The sequence below is a fragment of the Micromesistius poutassou genome (genome assembly GCF_964030765.1).
Source record: "Micromesistius poutassou genome assembly, chromosome: 13".
In the NCBI taxonomy this organism is placed as follows: Eukaryota; Metazoa; Chordata; class Actinopteri; order Gadiformes; family Gadidae; genus Micromesistius; species Micromesistius poutassou.
In genome coordinates, this window is record NC_140283.1 from 2,361,836 (window position 1) to 2,389,764 (window position 27,929).

The 27,929-nt window shown below is 43.0% G+C and overlaps 4 protein-coding genes across 6 annotated transcripts; all 4 read left to right on the plus strand.

Annotated features, from left to right (window-relative positions):
• The first annotated feature begins 1,510 nt into the window (after positions 1-1,510).
• Positions 1,511-6,184, plus strand: galk2 (galactokinase 2). Its single transcript, XM_084476725.1, has 10 exons — positions 1,511-1,671; positions 1,780-1,868; positions 1,970-2,093; positions 2,218-2,311; positions 2,441-2,587; positions 2,694-2,792; positions 3,151-3,303; positions 3,700-3,910; positions 4,403-4,604; positions 5,726-6,184. Exons 1-10 carry the CDS (start codon positions 1,622-1,624, stop codon positions 5,931-5,933), a joined length of 1,377 nt encoding a protein of 458 aa, XP_084332851.1. The 5' UTR covers positions 1,511-1,621; the 3' UTR covers positions 5,934-6,184.
• A 2,137-nt stretch (positions 6,185-8,321) lies between these two features.
• Positions 8,322-12,566, plus strand: sqor (sulfide quinone oxidoreductase). Of its 2 annotated transcripts, none has more exons than XM_084476861.1 (10): positions 8,322-8,420; positions 9,104-9,302; positions 9,395-9,565; positions 9,705-9,758; positions 10,117-10,311; positions 10,407-10,616; positions 10,712-10,895; positions 11,677-11,744; positions 11,930-12,108; positions 12,215-12,566. In XM_084476861.1, the coding sequence occupies exons 2-10, from the start codon at positions 9,105-9,107 to the stop codon at positions 12,270-12,272; spliced, it is 1,317 nt and encodes a 438-aa protein (XP_084332987.1). In that variant the 5' UTR covers positions 8,322-8,420; position 9,104; the 3' UTR covers positions 12,273-12,566. The 2 variants fall into 2 exon arrangements, with proteins under 2 accessions (XP_084332987.1, XP_084332986.1); XM_084476860.1 differs by having other exon boundaries at positions 8,335-8,461.
• A 178-nt stretch (positions 12,567-12,744) lies between these two features.
• On the plus strand, positions 12,745-21,572 carry ctdspl2a (CTD (carboxy-terminal domain, RNA polymerase II, polypeptide A) small phosphatase like 2a). Of its 2 annotated transcripts, none has more exons than XM_084477706.1 (13): positions 12,745-12,913; positions 14,320-14,567; positions 15,711-15,837; positions 16,017-16,163; positions 16,314-16,526; positions 16,755-16,848; positions 18,477-18,588; positions 19,211-19,297; positions 19,382-19,444; positions 19,550-19,629; positions 20,126-20,252; positions 20,348-20,443; positions 20,531-21,572. In XM_084477706.1, exons 2-13 carry the CDS (start codon positions 14,379-14,381, stop codon positions 20,594-20,596), a joined length of 1,401 nt encoding a protein of 466 aa, XP_084333832.1. In that variant the 5' UTR covers positions 12,745-12,913; positions 14,320-14,378; the 3' UTR covers positions 20,597-21,572. The 2 variants fall into 2 exon arrangements, with proteins under 2 accessions (XP_084333832.1, XP_084333831.1); XM_084477705.1 differs by having other exon boundaries at positions 14,352-14,567.
• A 1,491-nt stretch (positions 21,573-23,063) lies between these two features.
• eif3ja (eukaryotic translation initiation factor 3, subunit Ja) lies at positions 23,064-27,189 on the plus strand. The gene is made up of 8 exons (XM_084476961.1): positions 23,064-23,111; positions 23,204-23,292; positions 23,380-23,434; positions 24,072-24,139; positions 24,568-24,631; positions 25,611-25,781; positions 25,911-25,984; positions 26,484-27,189. The coding sequence occupies exons 1-8, from the start codon at positions 23,090-23,092 to the stop codon at positions 26,616-26,618; spliced, it is 678 nt and encodes a 225-aa protein (XP_084333087.1). The 5' UTR covers positions 23,064-23,089; the 3' UTR covers positions 26,619-27,189.
• The last annotated feature ends 740 nt before the right edge of the window (positions 27,190-27,929 follow it).

Here is a 27,929-nt window from a genome sequence, read left to right on the forward strand (position 1 = left end):
ACAGAGGTCCGAAGGGAGGCTGTGGGGACAGGAGGACAGAGGTCCGAGGGGAGGCTGTGGGGACAGGAGGACAGAGGGTCAGAGGAGAGGCTGTGGGGACAGGAGGACAGAGGTCCGAGGGGAGGCTGTGGGGAACACACAACGTTACACACTATGATCTACCTGCCTCAGGTGGAAACCTAGGGATTTTATGATAAACGGAATCAAAACAGTGAATTGAGTGGGTTTAGTTGTATAGGCTCACCTTAGTAAGTTAAAATGCCATTATTAAAGTTGTATTGTTGTCATCGGATTTAAAGCGCACAACACTGAAGGAGCTATTGGTGAGCTAACTCATCCGTAGCGATAACAACGCAGCCGAACAAACAAATAAAGTGATCGTTCCGCAATAAATAGCCACGCGATCTTCAGATGTAGTCATAAACGTATGCGGATCAGCGAAGGTGGTAATTTCACCGGTTGCTGCGTGTTAATGTTGAGTAAACCCCGGTCATGGTGCGGGGCTGTGTGAGCTAAGAGCTAGCAGCAGAGCTAGCTTCAGGAAGTGAAGACCAGCGCGTCTCCTTTGAAAACTCGCGGGCGTCCACCGCGGTAAAGCGTGGTTACCACGGCGACGACCGTCGACAGCTGGTGGCGCGTTCAGGGTCCTGGTAATAACGAGACACCTCGTCGGCACTGCGTTCGGAATCTAGAAGTTCTTCACAGCGGGTTTTTTTTTATCCGATAACAGAACTAACAGAACTAAACAGAACTTAGTAGGATCAGTTTCAAGTTCGCACGCCTTTATTTCCTTGTAACCACCTATCACCTATATGTATCACCTATTGTCCTTTTGCTTTTATTTATGAGAAGCACATTCTGTTGCCACTGTATGGAAGGCTACACTTGCCCTTAAACCCTCTGTTTAGTTCTTCAGTTTTTTATTGGATAAAAAAACCCTGCTGTGAAGAACTTGATGCGCTCTCAGATTCCCAACGCAGTGCACATGAACGGTCGCTGTCGGGAACAAGGTGAGCGTCATCACTGGCGAGCCGTCTCGTTATCACCAGGACATGAACGCACCATCTGGCCCCGATGTGAATGCGCCATTAGTGACAGAAAAATAACATCCACTTAATAATAAGTGGACGTTAAACACACGGCGACCAATGTATATATGTTATTGCAAGAAGACAGTTAAATATTTTTTTAAATATTCAATCGTTTGATATTAACGATAGGCCTACTTATACTAGTCCGTAGCCAATGCGAACTCTGAATAATCTCTTTATCTTTGTGTTCCATCTAAATAAGAAAGAGGTTATTACGATACGATTTGATTCTGTTTATATAGATTTTATAAGGAACTGTAGAATAGCCTTTGGGTGCTTCTGCACTGTACCAGGTTGTATGCGGGATATCGCTGCAACTTGCGTTTCTTTGCGCATAGATGATTCTCCTGAGCATTTGTGACGCATATGTTTTCACGAAGATGATTCTTCGTCAGCTTTTCGTGCCGTCGCATCCGGAATGCCGTGTGACCATCAGCTGATATTTCCATTAAAAAAAAAGGTGTACCGCCAGACAGTTGATATATTGTAGAAAGAAAGCTGCAGCTTAGGGGAAGGCTGAACAAGTGAAGATGGACTCAAACCCACCACACCTCAAAACAAACTTTGCAGACAATGACAGGTAGCAACATACTGTCAGTTCTCTATAGAGGGGGAAGTATGTTGCAGTGCTCGCTGATCTTTATGTTTGTATTCATGCACGACGTCGTTTGTTTTCTTTTTTCAACAGGTTGCAAAAGTTGAAAAATGCATTCGAAAAAAAGTATGGAAAATCTCCCAAATTCTATGCACATGCTCCAGGAAGGGTTAATCTCATAGGTATTTCAGATTCGAATAACATCCATCACAATGTCAGTACTTTTGGTGGTATGCCTCCGTCCAGATATAGAACTGCTCCAACTTCTTCTCCATTGTTCCAGGGGAGCATGTTGATTATTGTGGGTATTCTGTACTCCCCATGGCCATCGAACAGAGTATTCTTGCAGCTGTCTCAGTGAATGATTCTGGGACAATAGAGCTGGCCAATACAAATCCTCAATACAAGTAATGCATACATTTATAAAGTACATTCATAAATTCCATGTCCTTCATTCATTGATTCATTCATAAGTCAAAATATGAATACAATTAAATATCAAATGAGCAATGTTTTTATTTATATTGACAGGGATTTTCGAGTGTCTTGCACAGAAGAAATTGACATTGACAAAGACAATCCAAAGTGGCACTATTACTTTCTCTGTGGTGTCAAAGGCATTCAGGTAATTCATGTTTGATTGTTTACTTTAGTCCAGGATGTATACAGTAATACTACATCTATCAATTGTTTTGTTTCATGCACAGCAATGATCCCACATAAAACGTTTTTCCCGTAATACTGTCACCACCAGGAGAACGTCAGCCTCCCCAGTTTGGTTGGGATGCAGTGTGTTGTTGATGGGACCGTCCCAGCCAGCTCTGGTCTGTCCAGCTCTAGTGCCTTAGTGTGTTGTGCTGGCCTGGTAACAATGGAGGCCAATGAGAAGTCCCTCTCCAAGGTACTGTCTGACACAAGCCTGATTGTGATTGCTTTGATTTAAATAACAATTGAACGTGTGTCATCATAGCTGTTATAATAGCATGATTATGTGTTTACTTCTCAAGGTGGCACTTGCTGAAATTTGTGCCAAATGTGAGCGTTACATTGGAACAGAAGGAGGGGGAATGGACCAGTCCATCTCGTTTCTGGCAGAGAAAGGAACCGTGTGTACAAAATCAGTTTCCACATAAAGTATTCTCATTTGACATACAGCAGCAGAAATATGGAAGGGTTGCATGGCTGCTAACCACATCTTTGCCAGTAAAACATAGAAAAACATAAACATTAATTAGGAGCAGGTGTTTTTTTCAGGTCTCTATGGATTGGAGTCCAGCACAGGGCTCGAAAGCATTCAAACATTTAGATCTGAGAAGGCACTTCAATCTGAAATGTGAACATAACTGTACAAATAGCCTAAGACTAGGTAGTTAACTTCTCTACATAGTGTGTACCCTTTAAGACTAATTTAAAGTAATATGTAATCAGGGTGGCACCCTCTTATCATTATGGAACCCATCGCAGGCCAAGCTGATTGAGTTCAACCCGCTGCGAGCCACCGATGTCCAGCTTCCGGGTGGTGCCGTGTTCGTGATCTCCAACTGCTGCGTGGAGATGAACAAGGCGGCCTCTTCTCACTTCAACATCCGTGTGGTGGAGTGTCGGATAGCCACAAAGGTACGATCCTCTGTTGAGAATGGTCGCTAGTTCAACCCCGGCTCCTCCTAGCTGAGTGTCGAGGTGTCCCTGAGGAAGACACCTCAAGACACTGTCGCCCTGTGTGGTTGACTCTGCTGTCGGTATGTGAATGTGTGTTGGGACCGTTGTACATTGCTTTGTATAAAAAGCGTCTGCTAATTGCCCTAAATGCAAATGTAATGTATCCAGAGTATGTATTATATTCTTGATACCCTAAATATACCAATGTGAGCGTAATGGTAACAACAACTATACATGCGTAAAAGCAGGTGTCCCAGAAATGCATAAGCCTATAATGTGTCTCATAATGGGTATATCATATCATCAGTAGCCGACATGCTGATCCAGTATAATGAGTACCTGGGGCCGATGCAGATGCTGGCCAAGGTGAAGGGGCTGGAGTGGAAGAGGTTGGTGAAACTGGCCCAGGTGCAGACCGAGCTGGGGGCCTCTCTGGAGGAGATGCTGAGCCTGGTAGAGGAGGTGCTGCACTCTGACGCGTACAGCAGAGATGAAATCTGCCATGCCCTGGGTATCACCCCAGAGCAGTTCAGTACAGACCTGCTCAGCTCAAACACACAACATGGTAGGAGCATCGCCAGAGGCTTCGAATACTTTTAATGCCTTTCATATGACGCTCAAGTAGGCCTGGGCGATAAAACAATAAATTATCGTATCATAATAGACTTTTGATCAATATAAAACATGTTCAATATATATCGATAAGAGACTGGACCACCGAATCTAGCAGCAGGGCTTGTTACACAAACACGGTTCCATACTTACAAAATTCCTTACTTACAATATTTGAGTGTTTTTCATTGTATTGTATCGACATTGGAGTATTTATCAATGAAGACCAGTGGAAGGTCACATTAAGTGTTAAACAGAAGTGTTTATATCCAGCATGGTAATTCCTAGTCTTTTTAGGTCATTAAAATTATCAATAGTTATCGATATCGATCAATATGATCAAGTTATATCGTGATATGTCTTTCAGCCATATCGCCCAGGCCTAAGCTCAAGGCCAGCATTTAGAATGTGTTCTTTCCCTTGTTTCTGCTTGTGTCTTCTGCAGTCACTCACTTCAAGCTGTACCAGCGGGCCAGGCATGTGTATGGGGAGGCCTCACGGGTCCTGTGCTTCAAGAGTGTGTGTGATTCCCAGCCCGCTGACTCCATAGCTCTCCTGGGAGACTTGATGAAGCAGAGCCACGCCAGCTGCAGAGACCTGTACGAATGCAGCTGTCCTGAACTGGACCAGTTGGTCGACATTTGTTTGTGAGTAAAGTCACTTTTTGTAGCCCCTAGGATTTTAAGCAAGCTTACATAATCAACTCATTATGGTAAATAATTGCATTTGGGGGTACTACTAGAATAGGGTTACATGCCTGTATGTTAAAAATACCCATTATTATTCTCACACTGCTAACTTCTGCAAAAATCATGTCGCTTTAAGGCCCGCAGAGTAGCCCAGTCTGCTGTGATTGGTCAGTCACTTTGCGTGTGCGTTGGCAAAATCAAAACCCAGAGAATTTGTAAACATTGCGGGTAACCTGGAGGTGCGACCTCTGCACTTCAGCAACGTTCACTGCACACTATTACAGAAGTAAAGTTAGAGCGCAAACAAGCTGTTTCACATGCTTGTTGAGGGGCGTTCTCGGTGGCCGGGAATACTCCCCCTGGTTCGGACTTAGATTTTTCTAGTTTAGCAGACGTAAAACATGTACACATACGTCATATAAGGCCCTGTCCACACGGAAATTATTTTTTTGTGAAAACTCAGAAGTCTGAAGTGCATTTGGGCCAACCGTCCAGACGGACGACGACGCACATTTTTGAAACCAGGTCCCAGGGTGAAAAAGAGAAAAACGTCCCTATGCATTTTCATGTTAGGATTCGTTCGGACGCCTGATACACAAAAGATGACGTTTTTGTAGCTTTAAATTCAGCCCCTTGGTAATTTAATTACTAACTATACATTAAAAGGTATTTTCTGGTCAATCTACAAGGTTTAACAACTGCTTTCTCCTCCTCGACTGTATGTTTGTATACAGCGCGCAGGCTTGATACGCATACTCCGACCTCGTCTTCTTCTTTTATTGGTGGAGAACCAGCGCCACATAGAGGCCTTGAATATGTACTACAGCGTTTCTACAGCGTTTGCATTTTTGCAATGAGTCCGGCCTTAAGGAGAAATTCCTGAAACGCTGCCAAGCAAAACGGAGGGGAAAAGATAGTTTTCACCCGTGTGGACAGGAACTAACAGGGCCTAAAAAATATGACCTCATGGTTGGGTAACACTAGCGTAAACCTGGTGATATGAAGGGTCTGTGTTCTCGCTGATGCGCTGGTCTGACACCATGTAAAAATGCGTATCCTTTCTGTTGTCCGGGGAGCAGGAAGGCGGGTGCGGTGGGGTCCCGGCTGACGGGGGCTGGCTGGGGGGGGTGTGCGGTCTCCATGGTTCCCAGTGACAAGGTGGAGTCATTCATACGAACGGTGAGGGAGACGTACTACGCCCCTGAGCCCCGCAGGGCAGCGATGGAGAAGCAGAGTCTGTTTGTGTCAAAGCCAGGAGGTGGAGCCACCGTCTTCATCCAGGAGTAGAGCTGTTCACACCATGTTTACAATTGCTTGGATTAATAATCAAATCCTTTGGGAGAATTATTTTGAAGTATCATTGTGGAAAAGGTGATAAGAAGATGCAATCTATAAACTGTGACCAAATTAAAGGGACTGTTATTTTACAGAATGTATAAGAATTAAGAATGTATAATTTTTGCAGGGACTGTTTTTTTTTTTTTACTGTAATTATAGTTGTTGGGAAATTAAGAAAACATATTCTTCAGAGATGAGATTAAAATAATTATATAAAAAATATGTGTATCCTGTACGTTTTACTTCCTGTACTCTTTGAAAGGAGTTATGTCATTTCTCACGTGGGAAATTCCACGTGGTAATTCCAATCAACTAGTGCAACGATTTGATTTGTTGAGGGGGGTGTCTTATGTCCGCATTTATTTGAGACCATATGCACAGAAAAGCAGACGAATCGCCTCTCGCAAGTTTGAGCAAGAGTGTCTGGTTGCAGACTCATGGGGGACCGAGTCGGAAGAATCGACGTCACAACGACAAGTACTTTCTAATGGCATTTCTAGTTCCACTGTTGATTTGTGTTAGAAAAAAGGTCTGTGCAAGCCCGTTGTAGCCTAAAGTCGTTTGAACCAGAGCCGTATAAAGAAATATCTTTATATCTTTATACGGCTCTGGTTTGAACCAGCACACTCCGTTGCTCAGCAACCATGCAAACAAAAACAACCTTACGGCGCGCCGCCATGTTTTTGACTGCTGCAATGAAACGCTTCAGATCAGACGTGTCATTCGGTCTATAAATATAAATCCTGGAAGGAATGACCGGCCTGGATTGCCAATAGAATGCGCCATCAGATCAGTCTTGTCTTTATCTGGTTTAGCGTTCATTCCCCCCTTGTCCACCAAATGTCCTCAGACACTTTCCCTCCCTCCCCCTACAGCTCCAGCCTGTTATCACCTCGTCCCTCACCTGTGTGTCCTTGTCTATCTTCCCACCTCCACCTCATTCCTTGACCACTCTCTCCCCATTTATACAAGGTCACTTCTTTTCTTCACATGTCGGCTCTTTGTTTTTGTCATGTGCTACTTAAATGCCCTTTTTGTTACCTATCCTGAGTTGTCTGATCTTTACCTCTTTGTTCCTGCTGCCCGCCAGCCCCCGACCGGGACAACAATAGTTAGGACTATGGTCAATCTGTCTGTCATTTTCTGTCTCTTGAAAATTGGTCAATGCAGCTCTGACAGTTGCTTTTCTCCAAAAGCATATGAATACATTATTTGATGAACATTGTTGAAATTAAAGAGATGGGCACTTTATGAACGCATTTTTATTTATGTTCCAATGTGGAAAAGGGCTTACGCCTAAATAATATACAACACTTCACTACCGGTGCTGTTTGGGGTCAAGAAGTACGCTGATGTCCTGTTGGAGGCAGTGAAGATCCCTGACCTACAGGTGAACCACAGGCAGAACCTCGCTGAACCTCGACCCACCAGCAGGAGGCAGTGTTGGGAAATCTCGACAATCCCGGCGTGTCTTACAGGTGCTTTTCCCACAATATTGACCTATTTTAGGAACTATGAAGATTTAAGTAAATAGTACAGACATTGAAATAGTCTTTTTTAGTGTTTTATTTCAGTAAGAAATGCTTCACGTTACACCACCAATGAGACCGATTCAGGTGATCAAAATTAGCTCATTGGCTGATGAGGCTGGTTGGCTCAATGTGGACAAGGAATCCCTTCAACACAAGAAGTAGCGGCCTACCCCAACGTGTATTGGAGACAGCACTAACCAGCTGACAGCTGAACGACCGCTGCTGTGGGTGTTTCACCTTAGGTAAACATCTAGTTCTACCTTCAGTAAACATGCTGCTTGTGAACTATGGCTCAACCCTTTTTTTTACTCAACATTATGAGTATCATGATTAACCATTTATTAAAATGAGTAGTAAGAAGTAGGACAAGTAAGTAAGAAGCATTAACTAACAGTTAATTAACTAATGGTGTAGTATAGTTTACTTAAGATCCTCATGTTTACTAATTACAAATCAGGTAATGGTGTTCATCTTAAGGTATTAATGTATACATTATTGAAAAGGGATAGGGTTGGGGGGATTTATATTTAGTGTCCTTTCCTTTGCATGGTTATATCCGTCAGTGTGTGTATGAATGGGTACATTTAAGGCACTCGAGTTGAGCACATCGAGTCGCCACAGGTTAGAACAATTTAGATTACATAAAAATTAAGTAGTTGGCATGAGTTTCATTTTGGGTCTTTTCAATTTCTTAGGTAGCCCTTAAAATTAAAAAATAAAAGAACGACCTGACGACCCCCTGTGGACGTTCTGAGTATTGCCGGTGTTGCCTAGTTAGCGTGGATCAGGGTTTGAGTAGCAGCGGGTCAGTAGGCGTATTAATGGGAAGGTCTGCAACCAAGTCCGTCGCCGCGTTCTGTCGACACAAAATGCGCCACAGATTGGGACATTAAACCCGTGTCAGGTGGGTCATTCTCCTTATTTCCGCAGAAAGCCACACACAAGGTAAGCCATATATACCCCATACCCTAAGATCTTTCATGCATACTATTCATATTCCTTCCTCCTACTATGCATAAAATATCTTTATCCGTTTGTTAGGCTATAAGTTGCTGGTGCATAATAATACACTTTGTCGTATACTTGTTCCCAGTACAGACCTAACAACCAAATGTAACCGCAGAATAAGAACAAGATTGGCATATACGTTTTTCAAAAATCCATGGTGCAGATTGTCGGAAATCCAGCTCCAATCGTTTCTCCGTCTATATGGATATGAACTCTCTTAGTACGCAGCAGAATGCATCTGCCAACAGAGCTAGTACACTTTCACAACAAAGTAGACTACAGTTGAAGTAGCCAACGACGACCTGCCTTGGTTAATTGTCTAGAAAGCCTAAACTATAGTGTCATACCTCAAGATCAATTTTTTTTAAACTATGGCAGGTAGGATTAACAAACCAATGTCCGGAAGCAATGTATGACTTGGGGAATTGGGTAAACTCTTATGTTGCATTGTAGGCCTATCTGTTGTGTTGTAACATTTTGAAGAGAACGTTTTCTATCACAACTGCTTTAATCTATTACAGAATTATTAAAACCAGTGTAAAGAGAAACTCTTAACAACAATGTGTTCATCTCTCACAGGATGGCCGCCTTGTATCGCCTGAAGAAATGCTACCCAAAAGGAATCGGCATTTCCAACCTCCACACGAGCAGCCAGACTTGTGCTAAAGAGCATTTCAAAATGCTTGTGCTTGGAGGGGGAAGTGGGGGCATTGCAATGAGCGCTCGGATGAAGAGAAGGTTTGGAGCAGATAATGTGGCTGTTGTGGAGCCTGCTGAGGCAAAGAGCTATTCTTCACCAATCCGATCTTTGACTGTTCAGATTCACCCTTACCAAGATGAAAACATAAACATAGCAATCTCGTTCTCCAGACCCACTACTATCAGCCCATCTGGACCTTGGTCGGAGCTGGGGCCAAAACGGTGGCCTCCTCCGGTCGCCCCACAGCCAGCGTTGTGCCGTCCGGAGTTAAGTGGGTGAAATCCAGAGTTCAGGAAATCAACCCAGACTCAAACACCGTGATCACAGACGATGGGAAAGAGGTAGGACTATGGTTAAATTTCCTTATGGTCGGTCACTAGTTTCTTTCTCCATCTGGAGAATTGCTCAATATAGCTTGACAGTTCCTTAAATATATGATAAAAATTCACATTAATTTCAATCTTCCATTTTAATCAACAGATATCCTACGAGTATTTGATTGTTGCTCTCGGTATCCAACTCCATTATGAAAAGGTAGTGTAACATTTCTCTTTAAGTTAATTGACTATTATTTCAATTTTTTTTTTTGTTTGCATTTGTATCACCACTGCGATACAAAGATGTGTATCGTTAACACTCTCAGATTAAACTGTGAGAACCCCATTTTGGTTTGACCTTTTTCTACCGTACAGAGATAAGACCATGAGAACCCTTTTTGTCTTGTGTGTGTTTCTTGGTATCCTTAGTACTTTTAGGCCTATAAAAGTCATGAACGTTCATTGTTTCCTAAACGATGCTTGGTAAATGCAGCCTGTGTCTTCCCATGATCGTGCTTCATTAAAAAAATACTCTGTCAAGAAGCGTCTACAATTAATACTTTTTTATTAACTAGATAAAGGGTCTGCCGGAGGCATTTGACCATCCAAACATTGGCTCAAACTATTCAATCCAAACTGTGGAGAAGACATGGACAGCTCTGCAGAACTTCAAGGAGGGAAACGCCGTCTTCACCTTCCCCAACACACCGGTGAAATGTGCAGGAGCTCCACAGAAGATCATGTACCTCGCGGACGCTTACCTACGAAAGGTGACCTAATGTTTCATTCATTTGAACTTGGGTGACCATAGAGAGATGGGCACTTTGTACATGAAATGCTAATGTTGTTTATGTTCCAATTTAAGACAGGGAAAAGGGAAAATGCCAAAATAATATACAACACTTCACTACCGGTGCTGTTTGGGGTCAAGAAGTACGCTGACGTTCTGTGGGAGGTAGTGAGCAGCCGGGACATACAAGTGAACCACAGGCAGAACCTCATTGAAGTGCGGGCCGACAAACGGGAGGCTGTGTTCGAAAATCTGGACAATCCTGGTGAAACCAATGTTGTACAGGTGCTCTTCCACCACTGCTTTCTCCCAATTAAACTGAACATTTGTAATTGACATATCATATTTTACGTTAGTATTGTTTTTTTGTTTTATTTCAGTATGAAATGCTTCACGTCACGCCACCAATGGGGCCGATTCAGGTGATCAAAAGTAGCTCATTGGCTGATGAGGCTGGTTGGCTCAATGTGGACAAGGAATCCCTCCAACACAAGACGTACCCCAACGTGTTTGGCATTGGAGACTGCACTAACCTACCAACAGCCAAAACCGCGGCTGCTGTGGGTATGTCATAATAATCGTTCATGACCTCAATTGTACTTAAGATAACGTTGTGTGTGTGTGTGTGTGTGTGTGTGTGTGTGTGTGTGTGTGTGTGTGTGTGTGTGTGTGTGTGTGTGTGTGTGTGTGTGTGTGTGTGTGTGTGTGTGTGTGTGTGTGTGTGTGTGTGTGTGTGTGTTAACTTTCTTATAACCTTGATTTGTTTCCTGTTTGGCACAGGATTACAGTAATTTAAGTTATATGTTCCAGTGAATCACTGTTAAAACTGTGCAACACACCCCATGGAACTTGGAAGGGTGTGTGGGATATAGATTATGGTCCCTGCCTGGTGAACTATCCGCTTGAGATCAGGTTACATGTACACAGCATTCCTTCTATTTAGTCCATGCTATATGCCCAATGCCTCATGCCCACTGTCCAAGTTTATTGGATTGGGGAGCGGCTCAATCGTACACATTGTGACTAACGGTAATTGGTGTCTGTAGACAGAAGATAAAGAAGGGTAGTTTATAAACATATGCTCGGATAAGGCTTGAGGATTAGCCTACCATCTATGGGGTGTAAATAGAATAAAAATTGTTTAGTTACTTTTTATAATGTGTTTATTTAGTTGAGTGGATTGGGAAATAAAAAGGCTTTACCTATTTTCTTAGCCTTCAAGTGGGTATCGTCAGTATCCACAGATTTATATTTTGGTTTGATATATCCTAACATTCTGAGTCTCTCATTTCCCATCAATAGAGGATGAAATGGTCTGAAACATAATGCTCAATGTGTTTTTCAGCTGCACAGACTGCAATCCTGGACAGAACTATTAGCAAGGTCCTGAAAAACGAGAAGCCTGATAAAAAGGTGAGTGAAATTAAAAGTTTAAAAAGTATCAGAACTTTACTACTATTGTAAAGTATTATAACTTTTATTTCCCACAGGGTCTCTCCCCGATTTCCCCGTCTATCTGAATTCACTAAGTGACTTTGGATGAAAGTGATCAACAGTAATACTATTTGATCATATCGACGTCTGTTCATTCTTCACAGTACGACGGCTACACATCCTGTCCCCTGGTGACCAGCTACACCACGGTGGTTCTGGCTGAGTTCGACTACAGCGGGCAGCCCCTGGAGACCTTCCCCGTGGACCAGGGCAAGGAGAGCAGGATCATGTACCACATGAAGGCCGACCTCATGCCCCACATATACTGGCACGGGCTGCTCAAGTACGTACCCCGGCACCTGAAGCCAAACGCGTAATCGTTGATAAATGTCAAAGAGTTTCACAGCCTGTACCTTCATGGATTCATGTTTATCTCCGTTTGGTTTTAGGGGCTTTTGGGGGGGACCAGGACCCTACAGAAAACTGCTTCACCTTGGAATGAAATAAGAATTGACTCTGGATGTGTATGTGACATTCACATTGTTGTGATGAAGACCGTTTTCCCATTGTGCCTTTTCCAATTATTTTTTTCAATGCATTTTTCATGTTTCAATGATTTTAAATGCCATTTTCATGCAGTAATCATAATAGCTGGTGTAAAAATCATATTACATAGGAGATGGGTTTGAAATTATATTGAAGTCCAAGTCCTACCGAAACAGTGAATGGTCAACTCTATAAAACCACATGTAACATTAAAACACATTGCAATAAACGAACAGCACAACTACAATCCCCTTATCAGCATGCCCAGATGTGTGTTGATTCATGTCAGAACTGTTGACCCCAGAGCGCAACATGCATGCGCGTAGGTCCCGGAGGCGCGCTCAGTTGTGCAGACATTGTGCACGAGTCCGCTCTGCCACGTTCTCATGCGCGTGTCGCGTTTTCGCAGCACGCGAACGATGTTTGTGGCGAGGCGGGAAATGGCGTCCACGGACATGGCTGGTTTGTGATTAGCTTAGAGAGCTAACAAGCTAACGTGACAGCTGGCAGCGACCACCGCGGCCCGACCCAGCCACCGCCCCCCCGGTCGAGGCTCACAGCTGTCAGCCTGCGTCGAGTCTGAAGAGTTCAGCAGATCACCGGTAAGAAATCAACCGAGTAAACAAACCGTTTCCCAGAGCTAGCCTGTGTGTTTGTTGCTAAATGCTAACGCGCTAGGTTAGCTCCCTGCGTGTGGACTCGGAGGGGGCGTGGTCTAGCTAATCTTAAACAGCGCGAGGAGCGGATCTCAACGCCTGGCGCGTGCCGTTAACAGCGACACCTGTCAATCACACCCTTTGTATCGCGTCGACACGCCAAGTTAGATCACCTGGAAACGATTCCCCGAAATATGATCCCTGTGGTGTCGAGGCCTTTTGCCTGTTGCGCTCCCGTTGAGGTTTGGTGCCCTGGTGGCTAGCAGTAGCTCCAAACAGCAGCTCACAGCCTCTAACATCTGGTCGGCACCGCGCACACCTGCCTGTATGACCGTGGGCGGCGAGCGGGGTGTTGTGTCCCTGAGCAAGACGCCTCAGCCTGACCGCTGCTGACGGGCTGGCTGTCGCCCTGCGTGGTCCGCCGACCCCGCTGTGTGAATGACTGGTTCTGATGCTGCGTTCCAGGGACACTTTTTAGCCCGTGATTCACGAGCTGGAACTGGGAGTACATCGATCTGGTACGAGTTCACGGGTAGTGAGTTGCGGGGTTGACTGCCGTTCCAGGGCACTTTCACGGGTAGAAGGTTGTGAAAACACGGGTTACGGGTTGCCTGGAACGCACCATAAGTCTTTTTGGATAAAAGCGTCAGCAAAACCCCCTAAATGTAAATGTGGCTGCTATTACCACGTACACGATGAACGCCGCTAAGTGAGGGGCGATGACACATGTGACACGATTGATCAGATGGAAACGGCTTCTCCATCCCTGATCGTGATGTTAATGGGACACCATCCGTCCCATGTTGCGTCACCAGAGGATCGTGAGACCAAAACAATAACACAACGACACGCATCACAAACGCGCCATGCGTTTCTGCTGCGTGTCGTTGTGTTATTGTTATTGTTATGGTCTCACAATCCGGATTCGTGTTCGCAAAATAAACGGCAGTGCATTCGGTCATTATGTCAAAACTAACGAATGCTCATTTCGGTGTAAACACAACACGACTAAACTAACTGACTAACTAAATGGTATTTGGCGTGGTGTAGTCATTGGTAATTATGGTTGTGGAATATTTAGTTGTGTATATTATCTTTGCTCTAGTCCACAGGAAACACTGGCAAATTTAGCAATTTATGAATGGAAACGTGACTTCAAACGAAACATATCGTAGTATCCCTATCCTGTATATGGATGTCTTGGTCATTCCAATGAATAAGGTGTGAATTAAGTGTAACGTTATGCACTTGTTTATGCAGGCCCAAGCTTGTGTGTCAGTGTGTTGCTGCAAACTGACCCTCTAGTTTGGCCAAATGTGTCAACCTTTAATCTAAAGTAGGGTATCGTCCAGGTCTCTAACCTGGACTATCTGTGACGTTTCAGGGTTATTTTTCTATGTGACGGTGGAGCATGATGAGGTTGAGGGTGCGTAAAGATCCTCAACAGCCAACTGTGGGCCGTGGAAGCCGTCTGTCCCCGGCCAAGCGCAAACATTGTGAAGTGGAGCCGTCCGCAGCCAGGAGTAGGAGCAAGATGCAGAAGAACGAGACAGGCCTGTTCTCCACCATCAAGAAGTTCATCCGTGGGAATGCCGTCAAGGTGAGGGGACGAGGTGGTGGTTTGAGGCTGGCACTTGGTCTAGAACCTGATAGACCCACACTGTGTTCGTTGCTGAATCGTTGTTTGAGTTGAAGAGAAATATGAATTAACAAACTATAAATTTAATTGTTTTAGTTCTGGTCCCTTTTTTCAGAGTTTCAAACCTTTTTCTTATTTTACATATATCGGATAATGTGGCCTTGTATGCCCTCTAAAGGTCTAAATTGAAATGTAACCAGCATATACTAAAGAACTTAATTGGACAGAATAATTTGGTCTTAAGCATTAGTAATCGACAGATATATCTGTGTGTGTATATATATATATATATATATATATATATATATATTTTAGCCTATTTTTTATTTTATTTTTACTTTTTTTCCGCCATGATTTACAGACAGTTAAATAAATGTTAATTTTTTTAATTGAGACTTATAACATTTGTTATCATCATTGTGTCATTTTTATGATGTAAATTGAGGGAGCAAGAGCAGTATCGGCTTAGCCTGGAAGTCCAGACCCACACCCGAAAGCTGTAGGGTCTGGAAACGAGTAATGAAAACAGCCCAACTCGAGGGGCGGCACCAAGCATGCATTTCAAAATATCACTGCACGCAATTGGATAACACTACGAGCAATCAGAAGAATACAAGGGGTGACGTATAGATACAATAGATAATAGATAAGATAGATAAGACCAATAGATAAGACTCTTGCCGTATCTGGTCGGTAAAACAGCAACGCTTTTGGCCCGCATACTGTATATCAGATACACTGATGTGATTGGTTAATGTTCTGGGCCAGGGGAATCGGGGAGTGAGTATATTGCTTGTTCCCAAAGTGAGCAAATTCAAATTGTGCTCTCACGAGAACTCTGGATTTCCAGAGTAGTATCGGCTCCAAATATCGGCTCAAGAAAATCGGTATCAGCGTATCGGTTATTGGCTAAGGCTGATGAAAGAAAATCGGTATCGGTATCGGCCCTAAAATATCCATATTGGTCGATCCCTATTAAGGATGTAAGGCTGTCATCTATTGCTTGAGCAGATTGATAAAAATGGCTAATTTCTTGATTTAAATAGTGTTAAAAGTAAGTGCTTTTTCTAATATACATAAAATATCCCGATGCCTTGTTTTCAGGTAGAGCCCGACATACCTTCCAAAAGGAGTCGCATCGATTGTACTAAAGATGGTGACCTGATCGCATCCACGCCACAGACTGGTCTGTCCAGCAGATCAAGAGTTTGCCGGAAAACCCCAAGTAAAGGTATATATACACACACCGTATTTTAAATTATATTGTACATTTAAAGAAACAAATTGGGACACTTAAGTATTTCAAGTCCACTTTTTAAATGTTGGATTGATCTTTAGGTTTGGGAAACTTTGTGGGGACTAACATTGAGGAGAGAGGGCTCTAAATTAAAGTCTGCTGTCTTTCCTCAGTGACGATGGCTGGCAACAGTAAGTTCAGTAAAGCCAACGGTAAACTAGAGCCTCATGTGGAGGCCCCCAGCAGCCCCCCCCGCACCACCCTGCTTGGAACCATCTTCTCCCCTGTCTTCAACTTTTTCTCACCAGCAACCAAGACAGGTTCACACCTTTCTGCACCTCAGCACAGTTCTAACGCTTCAATATCACGTTTTATTTTAACCCTAACCCTAACGGAATGCTATTCGATTTCAAACTTAAAATATACATTGCATAAAATACCAACCGCCAGCGATTTGTGTTTCTCTACAGCCACAGACGCCCCTGGACAAGCGATGGAGGCTGAGGAGATTCTGAAGCAGCTGGACATGGAGCAGGTGGAAGGGATTCAAAGTAGCACACTGACGTCGACCGAGGGCCTCACTCTGGCCCCGGTGTTGGAGCAGAAGCCCGAGGTCACACCAGACTCTACCATAGAGGAAGGGGAGATAGTCACGGAGAACGACGTGCCCACCCCTCTGCCAGGTACCCCCTACGTACATCAGTGTCTGAAAGAGACACTTTACAAAGTGTGGAACAAAAGAAAAAAATTAATTGGATCTAAAAACTATACTTTATTACTTTACTTTATTTCCTGAAGTTCCACTGTTATGTTATTCTGTCATGTGCTACCTATTGTGTTAGAGGATAGAGTAATACATGATGCCACTACTGTACCCGTGGGTAACCCGTACCCTCCTGGTCTTTGTTTAGCACCAGGCTGTCCTCCAGACGGCAGTTATCCACACACGCTGCCTGCAGCCGCACCAGAGGTCTCCTACGATGAGGACTGGGAGGTGTTTGATCCGTAAGAGCAGCAGGTTATTATTCATCTTAGAGAAGGGATGCTTATGATATAGGGCTGCAAACAATAAATTTTTTATCACGATGACAATATTGGCTTCCCACGATAAAATGTACGTGATTGCGCAATATTTAAAATGCATGCTCTGCAAAAAAAATTTTAAATAAAAAATAAACGTGACCGCCCATGCAGTCTACGCTCTGGCTCCGCTGCAAAGCACACCAAGCGCTCATTTACACGCTCTGTCTGCGTGAGTCCAGCACAAACTGCACCGCGGCGCAAAGCCTGAAATGGAGTCTACTGGAGGGAGTCTGGACAAGGCTTAGCCAATACTTTAAAAGAAAAGAAACAACATTAAAATGTCTGACACAGCAGAAGTCGAAGAGCTCGTCCCTCGTCGCGGATCATCGTCCGTTATCTGGAAATATTTCGGATTTAGCGCAAGCGATATTAACCAGCAACAAACAATATGCACAGAGTGCCATAGAGTTGTGTCAGCGCCGCAAGGCAACACAACTAATTTATTCAGCCACCTGAAAACATACCACAAAATATATAAGTATGACGAATGCATGAAGGCTAAAAGTGAGATATGCTGCCCATAAGCGTAGTCGAGGCGAAGGGGTTCCGCGATCTGATCGCATTTCTTGAGCCAGATTACACCGTGCCATGTCGCCAAACTACGTGAGAGCCTGTCCTTAGTGGAGAAAGTTGCCATCACCACCGATGCTTGGACAGCGATGACTACGGAGTCATATGTGACCGTGGCCGTTCACTTTTTCACTAACTGGGTTGTGCAGAGTGCGATCCTGTAGACCCGCTCAATGCCAGAGAGGCACAGCGGAATACATGGCTAACGTCCTGCAAGCCGCCGTTGAAGATTGGGGCATAGCTGAGTGCAGCATCAATATCCTAATTCAAATGAGTCGGCTGACGCCGACACATTTTGCCTATTGTGAATTTACATGAGACATTGTAAACGTTCACAATCCTGCTCTATGCTCTGTGATATTTGTTTATCATCATTTATATTAACTTCATAAAAAAAATGCATTATTGGTGTGCTCCTCCTTTGAAATATGACGGGCGGGCCGCTGTCTTAAAGGAAAGAGCAGATCCTTTGAGCTCCGCTACTGCTGCAGCTGCGGGGCCAAAAAAACAAAAAACAATCGATTTGTCGACTCATGACTCTGACATGTCGACTCACAAAATACTGAGTCGTCAACATCCCTAATGTATGCAACATTTGTACATTAGCAGGAATGTAGCACAATGGATCACGGATGTTAAAGCAGTGTTATGTTTACGTGACTGTTCAATAAAAATATTTGTCAATCAAATTAATAATTGTGGTAAATAATCGTGAATATTGATGAAAATAATCATGATAATCATTTGGCCATAATCGTGCAGCCCTATTATGATATGACTTTTTTAGAGTTGATGATGAAAAAAAACATTTGTGAATGAAAACAAAGGCTCCTGCAGCCCCCTTTTTATTTGAATTGCATTTTATGGATTGGGTTAATGTGTGATCAATCATATAACATACAATTATTTAATTCTTTAATTCGTATAAACTTATTGGAGCCTCAACGATGGATGTTTCTGGATGTTTCTGTTTCTTTCAGTTACTTCTTTATCAAGCACGTGCCTCCGCTGAGTGAGGAGCAGCTGACCCGCAAGCCGGCGCTGCCTCTGAAGACACGGAGCACGCCCGAGTTCTCCCTGGTGCTGGACCTGGTGAGCACCGCGCTAACACCAACTAACCAACTAACCAACTAACTAACTAACTCTCAGCAGCTCGCTATAGGGGTGGGACGCTGATATCCATACGCTGATATCGGCGCCCTTCTTCGTTTTAAGATAATGTTTTGCATTTTTATGCTATATTCATAACGATTTAGACAGAAAATATCTGCTTAAATTTTAGAGATTCTCTGACGCCGGACTCGATCACGATCGGCCGATATTGGCTAAGAATAGCTTGATCTGAGAACCCCAAAAGCGCTGATCAAAAAAGCTGATCAAGTGGCCCTCCAGGTGGCGCTCAACACACGAATGAGGGAAACTTGACAGAAGTTAACTATAGCCACAGAGTATTAAGACGAGCATTAATTAAGACAGGAATCCAGCACTTTTCACGGTCATTTTGTATTCACCGTTAGACATATATACCACATATATCGTGATGTATCGTTATAGGATTGTCTCACTTTATTTAGATTTTGATGATCACAGAATCGCGTTATCATCAGTATCATGGGCTTGTTGTTTTGCGTATTGTATGGTGAGGTACCCTAGCTTGCTACTCCAGCCGCTATGCCACGTAGTCCTCATGATAAGGCTTCTGTGTGGTCTTCAGGACGAGACGCTGGTGCACTGCAGTCTGAACGAGCTGGAGGACGCCGCGCTGACGTTCCCTGTGCTGTTTCAGGACGTGATCTACCAGGTACGTGATGCCCTGGATCGTACTCCAACCACACACACATTCCCCTGTTGGGCTCTCGCTGACACTTTCTTCTTCCCGCTGAAGGTGTACGTTCGGTTACGGCCTTTTTTCCGTGAGTTCCTGGAGCGTATGTCCCAAATGTATGAGGTGAGTGTCCTTTAGAAAATGTGTAATCCTTTAGAAAATGCGCATTTGTTAACCTCTTAGATTTGTTCACATAGTGACATGTGTTGTCCTTCTGCTCTTTCACAGATCATCCTGTTCACGGCTTCAAAAAAGGTGTATGCCGATAAGTTGCTCAACATCCTGGACCCGAAGAAACAGCTGGTCAGGTCAGTGAACATCTGGCCCTGTTGGGACTCGAGGGGCTGGTGGACCATACCATCGGCCCTTGTTTGTTGATGGTTGTTCTTTTGGTTGTTGCTGCAGTTGGGGTGAGATTCAGTTGGATGTTAAATATTGCAGTGATAATACACAACCCATTTTGGGTTAGTCAAGCTCCACAGTTGAGGTACAAGCAGCTTGTGTTTGACCACCATGTGCCAGTTCTACATGAGGGACAGAGCCAGGTTTAAAACGACTTATATTGGCTTGTCAATCTCACACCTAGTGATGAAAATGGGGGGCTTTAATTATGCACATATCAACCAATAACCAATGATTATTATGAGAAAAAATCTTGATGTTTGATAAATAGTGCTTAAAATAAGATGAAGGCTAATCTAAAATGGTGTAATGCTAAATCATAATGACGCTGTGTATCTTGAATGCTACAAAGCATGTCTGGTTTTACTCTATGTCCTGAAACGCTTTTGTTCTGAACGGCAGACATAGACTCTTCCGAGAGCACTGTGTGTGTGTGCAAGGAAACTACATCAAAGACTTGAACATTCTTGGACGAGACCTTTCAAAGACCATTATTATAGACAACTCACCCCAAGCCTTTGCCTATCAGGTAACCCTTTGAGCATAGATTTTTTGGGGGGAATATTAATTTGGGCAAATGTAGTTTTCTTTGAAACTGAGTTGAACTTTCCTTTCTAATTGTAGCTTTCCAATGGGATCCCTATTGAGAGCTGGTTTGTGGACAGAAATGACAACGAGCTTCTGAAGCTTGTTCCTTTCCTTGAGAAACTCGTGGAGCTGGTATGTGTATTGTCTTTAATGTTTTTTAAAATTTGATAATAATCATTTTTTTAGCGGTTCCACTGATGGTTGTCCTTTCCCCTACAGAACGAGGACGTCAGGCCACACATTCAACAGCATTTTCGCTTGCACGACCTTCTCCCCCCTGACTGAAGTGCATGATGGGTAACACACAACAAGACACACTCCGCAACAAGATGGTATCGTCATAGGAACACCGCGACTCATTTTTACAATGGATAGATCCTTTGCAAAGAGAAATTCGCCATTTCTTACAATACCACACATGAAAAAAAAAAAAAACACCTGTGTGTTTCTGAACACACTCCCAAGTGCACTCTGAACAAACAGAAATCACTAGAGCGGAGGGCCTCAGCAGACCTTTACACTTCGCTGGGATCTTCCTAGAAAATAACATTTTGGGAGATGTTTCGTCTTCGCTCCCATTTGGATTTTAGACAAAATTGAATGTCATGTGTTGGAACATAAGGACCTTCTTGGCTGTCCACACACTATTGTGTATATAAATGATGTGTACATATTATTTTTTTCCTTACGGTTTTTACGTCTGTTTCTCTTAACTTTAAACTTTAGTATGTATTTCTTTGAATCCGGGCGCTTTTATAGAGCAATGAAAAACGTTGCTGTTTTGTTCAGTCGATGCTACACATCTGCTCTTCGGTTGTACGCCTGCATTATTTTTTTCTATATTTCTGTGATGTTTTACTCCATAAATGCAGTTGTTTGTGTTAAGTGCAGTCTTTTTATATTTGGGAGGAAATCTTGCTGAAAATGAAATGTTTAAATGCTCTATAATGTAAAGGCTATCAACGTTTCAGCTGAATGCAGAGCCATAATGGCATGGTCATTTTGGAGAAGATTTGTATTTGGTTGTTAATACCTTAAAGCACTCTTGTGGTGGTGGAGGGCGGGCCAGCCCTTTGTAAGTTAAAGCTAAATCTTGTCACTTTTCTATACAAGTGTATCACGTTAATCGGGGGGTGTGCGTCTTGGGGAGGGAATGCAGCAACGGCAAATTGTTGACAGGATGCTCTGAAATCAAGTTTTTTCCCAACTTCCTGTTAGTGGGATTGTACTTATGTACTTTTATTGACAATTGAATGATCACTACTGTTGTACTCTGTGTTATCCAATGGTTTCCTTAAAAAAATAAATTCATTTTTATAAGATTTTGGTCACTATTTTCTTTATAGATATTGACGTGGCCACAATAAAATACAGAGAATATACACAAACGTTTGTCCTTATGAGAGTGATATGCATACAGTGCTTTGCAAAGTGTTCAGCCACCCTGCTAAATTAATAATTTCACTGGATAGCAATGAATACATTAATATTGTTCTATATTTTATATTTTCATTTAGAAAAATAATACTTATTAATTACCAGTAAGTACTAGTAATTAATTCTAAGCATTATTGTTCTAAATTAAAATATAAATAACATGGGTTTTATACCACAATGATTTAAAGAAAAGGAAAAATGCAATACTCTGTTTCAACACTTTTCATCTTGCCAAACCTCGTTTCAATTAAATCCCCAATGTCACCTTCAGAAGAAACCTATTTAGTTGGGTGGTCTGTTGCAGTTTATAATAATAATGGTTCAGAATGAGAAAATAGGAGAGATGGCGAGACATTTGGCAAAGATTCAATCATAATGACAGAAAGAATCAAGTTACAGCAAAGCAGCTATGAAAATTGTACACACCATTGTTCACAATCTCTCACCCACAAGGGGACAGTCCACCAAATGCTCAAGGAAGGAAAGAAGAATCATACAGATGTTGTCAAACATCTATGTCCAATGTGCACCTGGGCAAGAAGCAACTGGTAAGAGTTAACAAGCTCAGTTCAGTCCAGTTCAGTGGCTGCTATTAAAGTGCATGAGTCACAGTTTCTGAATGTTGGACATGTATGACCTATATGGCATTGGGGCAAGAATATGACATAATACTTTTTCTAAAAAATATTTGGAAAACTCATCAAGGATCTATATTGGAGGGGCAGTGAATCAAGGTTCAAGCCCCGATCAGAATGTTATGAAGAGTCTGCTGAGACTTGAAAAAGGCCACCTGCAAGTGTACAACTTGATTGGTCAACTTGCAGACAACTGAAGTCACAGTAATGACGGCCAATTTGAGGCAAGGTTAATTATTATGACTTTTTATCTCATAATTTCGACTTTTTATCTCATTGTGAATTTTTATCTCATAATTTCCACTTTTTATCTCATAATTATGACTAGGGGATTACAATGAGGATTTTATTTTTTATTTTCATCAAGGAAGAGTTTTCATCTTTTTTTTTTATTGGCGGGAATGGGCTTCCATAAGTCAGTGTTTGTCCCCAGTACATGTTATTATTATTATTTTTTTCCCTTCATGTCAATTCGGCGGCTCTGTACAAATCGCCACTCACATCAATGTCGTTTAAATAATATAGGGAAATGTATTTTATATTTAATGGAGTCGAGATTTTAATGTTGATACCTGACACAGTAAGCTCTGGTAAAGTAAAGCGGTTGTCTTTGAAACACGTTTCTATTATCAGGTAGCGGAACGGTGTGTACAGAAACGAGTCCCGCACGGACTCTCATACTGTGGGGACCGCAACACATGCAAAAATGGCTGAGAACGACGACTGGGGTAAGTAGCTCCGGGGGCTAACTTCTAGTGTACTTTCATCAGTAATACATGTCGAAAGCCTTCAGAAATATAACGTCTCCCCCTGTGATTAGACGCTGACGATCTGGCGTCAGAAGAACCACCAAAGAAGACGGCTGAGGTGGACAACTGGGACGATGAGGACGTCGATGACGACCCGAAGGTAGCGTGATGTTCGAGGCGTCTGTTACATGATGTCATACAGTCCGCTTCTGGCTCTCATGGTATTGAACTGTTTCTCATATTGCAGGAGAGTTGGGATGACGAAGGAGCGGAATTGAAAAGGGAAGAGCTACCAAAAACAGGTCACTAAATACTAAATAGGATTTTCGTACCATAACATGGCATCCTTCACCCGTTGGCTGGTAGACTGAGTCGGGCTGGCCTGAGTCGGGCTGGCTGTCTCTTCGCTCAGGGCCAGGGGTTCCCGACCTGTTTGGGTCCAAGGACCTACATATTCATAAAAAATGGAGAACCGGTAGTCAATTTGAATGCCTTAATTTAAAATGCATCACTTTTAATCAAAGGATGTGGGTGTTTTACAAGATGGTCAACCATTAAAGCAACAGCAATGAAATGCTGTTGCTTTAAGGGTTTCTTATCAGGGTCCCTTGAACAATGTAATCATATAAAAACTCCAACTTATAAGAGAAACACAAGAAGAGTCACTTGAATTAAATGAACACAAAATGTCTATGTATTGGAGGAAATAACATGACTTGTATAGCCTAAGTTATAAAATAGGAAAAATATTTGGAACTATTTAAAAATATTTTTAAGGCCAGGTTCTAACGGGGCCGATGGGATTCACTGACTTAGGCTGATGGATCACGTTATGACCAAATATCTTCATACCAGAAATACTAAACCATTTGAAACTGGAATCAAGCTAATATAGGCTGCTCTTTAATGCTGTTTTCGTTTTTTCTCTCCCATAAATAGTAACATCTGAAAAGAAGAAACCAAGTGAACAAATAAAAGAAAAAAAACAAGAGGAAGTGAAGGAAAGAGTGAGTATTGTTCCATTGGATCATTTTGTATCAGTTTTCTGAATACCTTTTTATTTACACATTGTGCTTTATTGCACATGTACAGCACATTAAGACATTACAATTGCAGTGAATGAAGGCATTTAAAGTGAAGCCATTCATTTTGGTCTTTTTTCCGACTAATCCTAGCTGTTGTTAGCTAAACCGGAGGCTCAGCGATTGTATTGGTCAGTGTAGTCACCCCATTCTCTGTGTGAGAAATACTTTCCTGTTTTATTTTTTACCATGTCAAGACCAAATGCAAAATATACCAACAAACTTATGGATAGTTATTGGATCAACAACACTGGAGATTCTCTTAAGATCTGGTATTTTAGTTGCAAAAATCCATTGTGTTATGAACAATAATCCATTTCTTAACTCGCGTAACATAAACATGATCTTTTTAGTCGGAGGACCATGAGGAAGGCGCTGAGAAGGAGCCGGCTGTGGGGAAGGCCGGGGAAGCAACCGGTATGTCCTCAATGGTTACTATTCAATGTATAGCTGGCAAGCGCTGGGACAAAATTGTGATACGGAGATATATCGTCGCCCTTCTTCGTGCATACAAGAAGCGATACACTGGCATCAAATATCAATATCCTTTTTTTTTTTTTGAGTTAGGAAATATCAACTAAAATATTGCTATTTTAAGTAATAAAATAATAGCCTGGCTCTGCCCGCCTCCGTACTTCCGCTCAATTTTCATTTCCCTACGTCTGGGTTTGCGGTATATTCGCAGGTTTTCTGCAGCCAGTTTTTTGGCTGTCCAATCAGCGAACAGAGGGAGTGGCTGAGAACATTGATGTTGAGGTTGTGCGCTGCTTTGAGTCGTAGTCAAACGTCAGCGATTGGTTATGGCAGATCCAGAGTGGCACTGGGCAGATCCAATAGTTTTAAACTCCAACAGACACCCGCCTTCAAGTGAGTTAACATTTGTCAATGGAGAGTGGCCAGACTCTCTGTGCAAATGAAATGAAGTATGAGATTCTGGTAGGACCAGGCTAATAAAATAAGGCACTCTTAATAGATCCTCGTCCCATCCTCGTCCCTCGCGTTGGCACTCAACACATGAATGAAGGAAACTTGAACTGTAGTTAACTAACCAAAGTCGAGTAACGGAAAGACTCTGGACCATGATAAAGACAAAACTCTGTAACTTTACTCCGTAACAACCTTTTCACTGTCATTTTGTATTCATCGTTAAGATATATCGTGATGTATCATTATCGGATTGTCAAGCAATATATCGATTATCTCAGAATCGCTGTATGTCACGATATTACCGGTATCCTACTAACCCTTACCCTATGTTTGATGGATACATCAGCCTACCAGTTGGTAGAGTCCACTGGGTGGGGTTGGCTGGTCTATCTATAATGCCCTTTGGATGTTTAAAGTTATATTGTTAAAAACCGTCCACTTGGTTCATTATATTATATTTTTCCTCCAGCTGTCGCAGGTGTAACAGGCGACCCAAATGGAATCGATGCCATGAGCCCATCCTCCAAAGAGGACTTCAGTGAATTTGAGAAGGTGCTGAAAGACAAGCTTTGCCCTTTTGAGGGTTCAGTCCATTACTCTGGCCTGCTGGAGTCCTTGTTTCAAGACCTCTGCATCTCAAGTGAGTCCTCCCCAAGGCAGTTTGTGTGGTTAACTTCATGTAGGAGTCCTTGTGTACAGCGCCTCCCCTCATCACACTGCTGACGTTACATTATGAACACGTGTCACTCATATGCCAATGTCATTGCAGTGGAGATAGAGGACTTGAAGAAAATCAACTCCTCCCTTACCAGTCTACTCAGCGAGAAACAGAAACAAGAAAAGGTTTGTTTAACTCTTGTTATTTAAAGTCGCAGTGTGTAAGATTGAGCCCCTGCTGCGTGACCCAGTTAGTAGGTGTGAGACCCTCATAATAACAGGGTTCTGTCCACTCTGTGAGAGTGGGAGGGGTGTTGGGAGTGTTGATCAGTATGACTATTGTACACAAAGAGGTATGGGCCGGCCAGCATTTTGTATTTGTGGAATATATCGGTTGTAGGATGTGATTGATAACTTTATTGAAACCACTATTGAATCATTGGTTATTGGAAGCTACGAGCTAGCTGAAATGTAACGCGCTGCGACCTAAAAGTATACAATGCGGCCTATATTGCTACAATGCATCTACTCTGAAGTGTTTGTTTAAATCATAACCTGACGGAAACATCATTTTGTTTAATTTTGTTTAAGTATTGTGCAACTACAGCTGTAGGACTTCCCATGCATCCCATACGGGACATCACAGTCTTACGTCTCATCAAACCGTTGCCCTTTGTTCCTATAGCAACAGAATAAGGGGAAGAAGAAGAAGAAGGGCGCGGTGACAGTGGGGGGGATGAAGGCCAAGCTGAAGGACGACCTCGCAGACTACGGCCAGTTTGAGGGCGGCTACACGCAGGACTACGAGGACTTCATGTAGAGGCCCCCGGCCGTGTGCCCTCCAGCGCCTGAACCACTGCTGCCCCTCAGAGCGATGCGGTCGTTGTGCTGCACTGATTATCAAATGGACAGAAAATGTGCTTTCATAAGAACACCAAACATGGCCGAATACAGAAATGGAAAATTATTTATTGCTTTTGAGTGGTTTTAAGATCGATATGAATACTTTAGTTTACATCTTATTAAGATGACCCATGACACTGATGGATGATGGTGGTTTTGCCGTCCTTTAAGGTATTTCATGGAGTGAAGGATTCATTGAAAACAAACTGTTGGGGTAATTGACAGTGTTGGTTGCAGACATAAGCCTGTCAGACGTTGCTGGAGTTGGACATAAGATGGACGTGTCAAATGTTATACGAATATCCCATTGCAGTCAATTAACCACATAATAAATCACATCTGCAGGAAAACTCCTTTTCCAAAAATGTTAGAACATCATTTTTATTTTGTTTATTCAAATGTGACTTTATTAAGAATGGCTTTATTGAATCTACTGTTACAAATAAATAACACTAGCCCAAGCTAATTCTATGGATGTATACGAGCTAGGCAGTTCCATTGTGGTTCTTTATAATTCCACTATACAGGCACATTACAGAAGCACTGCTTAGCTGCACTGTAAATAATAAATTCGATTTATATTTCAAAAATCAAGGACGCTTTACAACGTGGGCTTGAAAATAGAAAACAAACAAACCAAATCAAGAATAACAAGACGAGAAGATAAACGAGGTGGGGGGGTCACAGGCAGTAGGCAAGTTTGAAGAGGTGGGTTTTGAGGAGTTTTGAAGGGGGCCAGATGTGAGGCATTTCGGATGTCGGTGGGGGGAGAGTTCCAGAGGGTTGGGGGCTGCCACACTGAAGGCTCGGTTGCCACGGGTTCGGCGCCTGGTGTGGGGGGTAGCGAGCAGGCCCACATCCGAGGAGCACACTTCCTGGACGGGCGTATGGGTGGAGGAGGTCAGTAAGGCAGTGAAGGGCATGGAGGGAGTCGTAGGTGAGAAGGGTTTTGTAGTGGATGCAGGATTTGATGGCGAGCCGGTGGATGAGGGTGGGGGTGATGTGCTGCCAGGGCCTGGTGCGGTTGAGTACTCTGGCGTTTTTGACATACTGGAGCCTGTCCAGGGTTTTGCTTGGAACCCTGGACAGGACTCCATTGCGGGAGGTGATGAAGGAGTGGATGAGGGTTTCAGCCACTTGGTTGACAGGGCCAGGGCGGGAGGAGGAGTCATGGATATTAATGAACTGCTTCCTGTCGGTAAGATATGACTTGATACCAGGAGAAAGC

Coding starts and splice junctions, on each gene's coding strand:
- eif3ja (XM_084476961.1), top strand. CDS start 23,090: ATGGCTGAGAACGACGACTGGG. Junction 23,435..24,071: donor GGAAGAGCTACCAAAAACAG/GTCACTAAATAC, acceptor TCCCATAAATAG/TAACATCTGAAAAGAAGAAA. Junction 24,140..24,567: donor AAGAGGAAGTGAAGGAAAGA/GTGAGTATTGTT, acceptor TGATCTTTTTAG/TCGGAGGACCATGAGGAAGG.
- ctdspl2a (XM_084477706.1), top strand. CDS start 14,379: ATGATGAGGTTGAGGGTGCGTAAAGATCCTCAACAGCCAACTGTGGGC. Junction 15,838..16,016: donor CCGGAAAACCCCAAGTAAAG/GTATATATACAC, acceptor GTCTTTCCTCAG/TGACGATGGCTGGCAACAGT. Junction 19,630..20,125: donor CCGAAGAAACAGCTGGTCAG/GTCAGTGAACAT, acceptor TCTGAACGGCAG/ACATAGACTCTTCCGAGAGC.
- galk2 (XM_084476725.1), top strand. CDS start 1,622: ATGGACTCAAACCCACCACACCTCAAAACAAACTTTGCAGACAATGAC. Junction 2,094..2,217: donor AATACAAATCCTCAATACAA/GTAATGCATACA, acceptor TTATATTGACAG/GGATTTTCGAGTGTCTTGCA. Junction 2,312..2,440: donor GTGGTGTCAAAGGCATTCAG/GTAATTCATGTT, acceptor TGTCACCACCAG/GAGAACGTCAGCCTCCCCAG.
- sqor (XM_084476861.1), top strand. CDS start 9,105: ATGGCCGCCTTGTATCGCCTGAAGAAATGCTACCCAAAAGGAATCGGC. Junction 9,566..9,704: donor TCACAGACGATGGGAAAGAG/GTAGGACTATGG, acceptor TTTAATCAACAG/ATATCCTACGAGTATTTGAT. Junction 11,745..11,929: donor ACGAGAAGCCTGATAAAAAG/GTGAGTGAAATT, acceptor CATTCTTCACAG/TACGACGGCTACACATCCTG.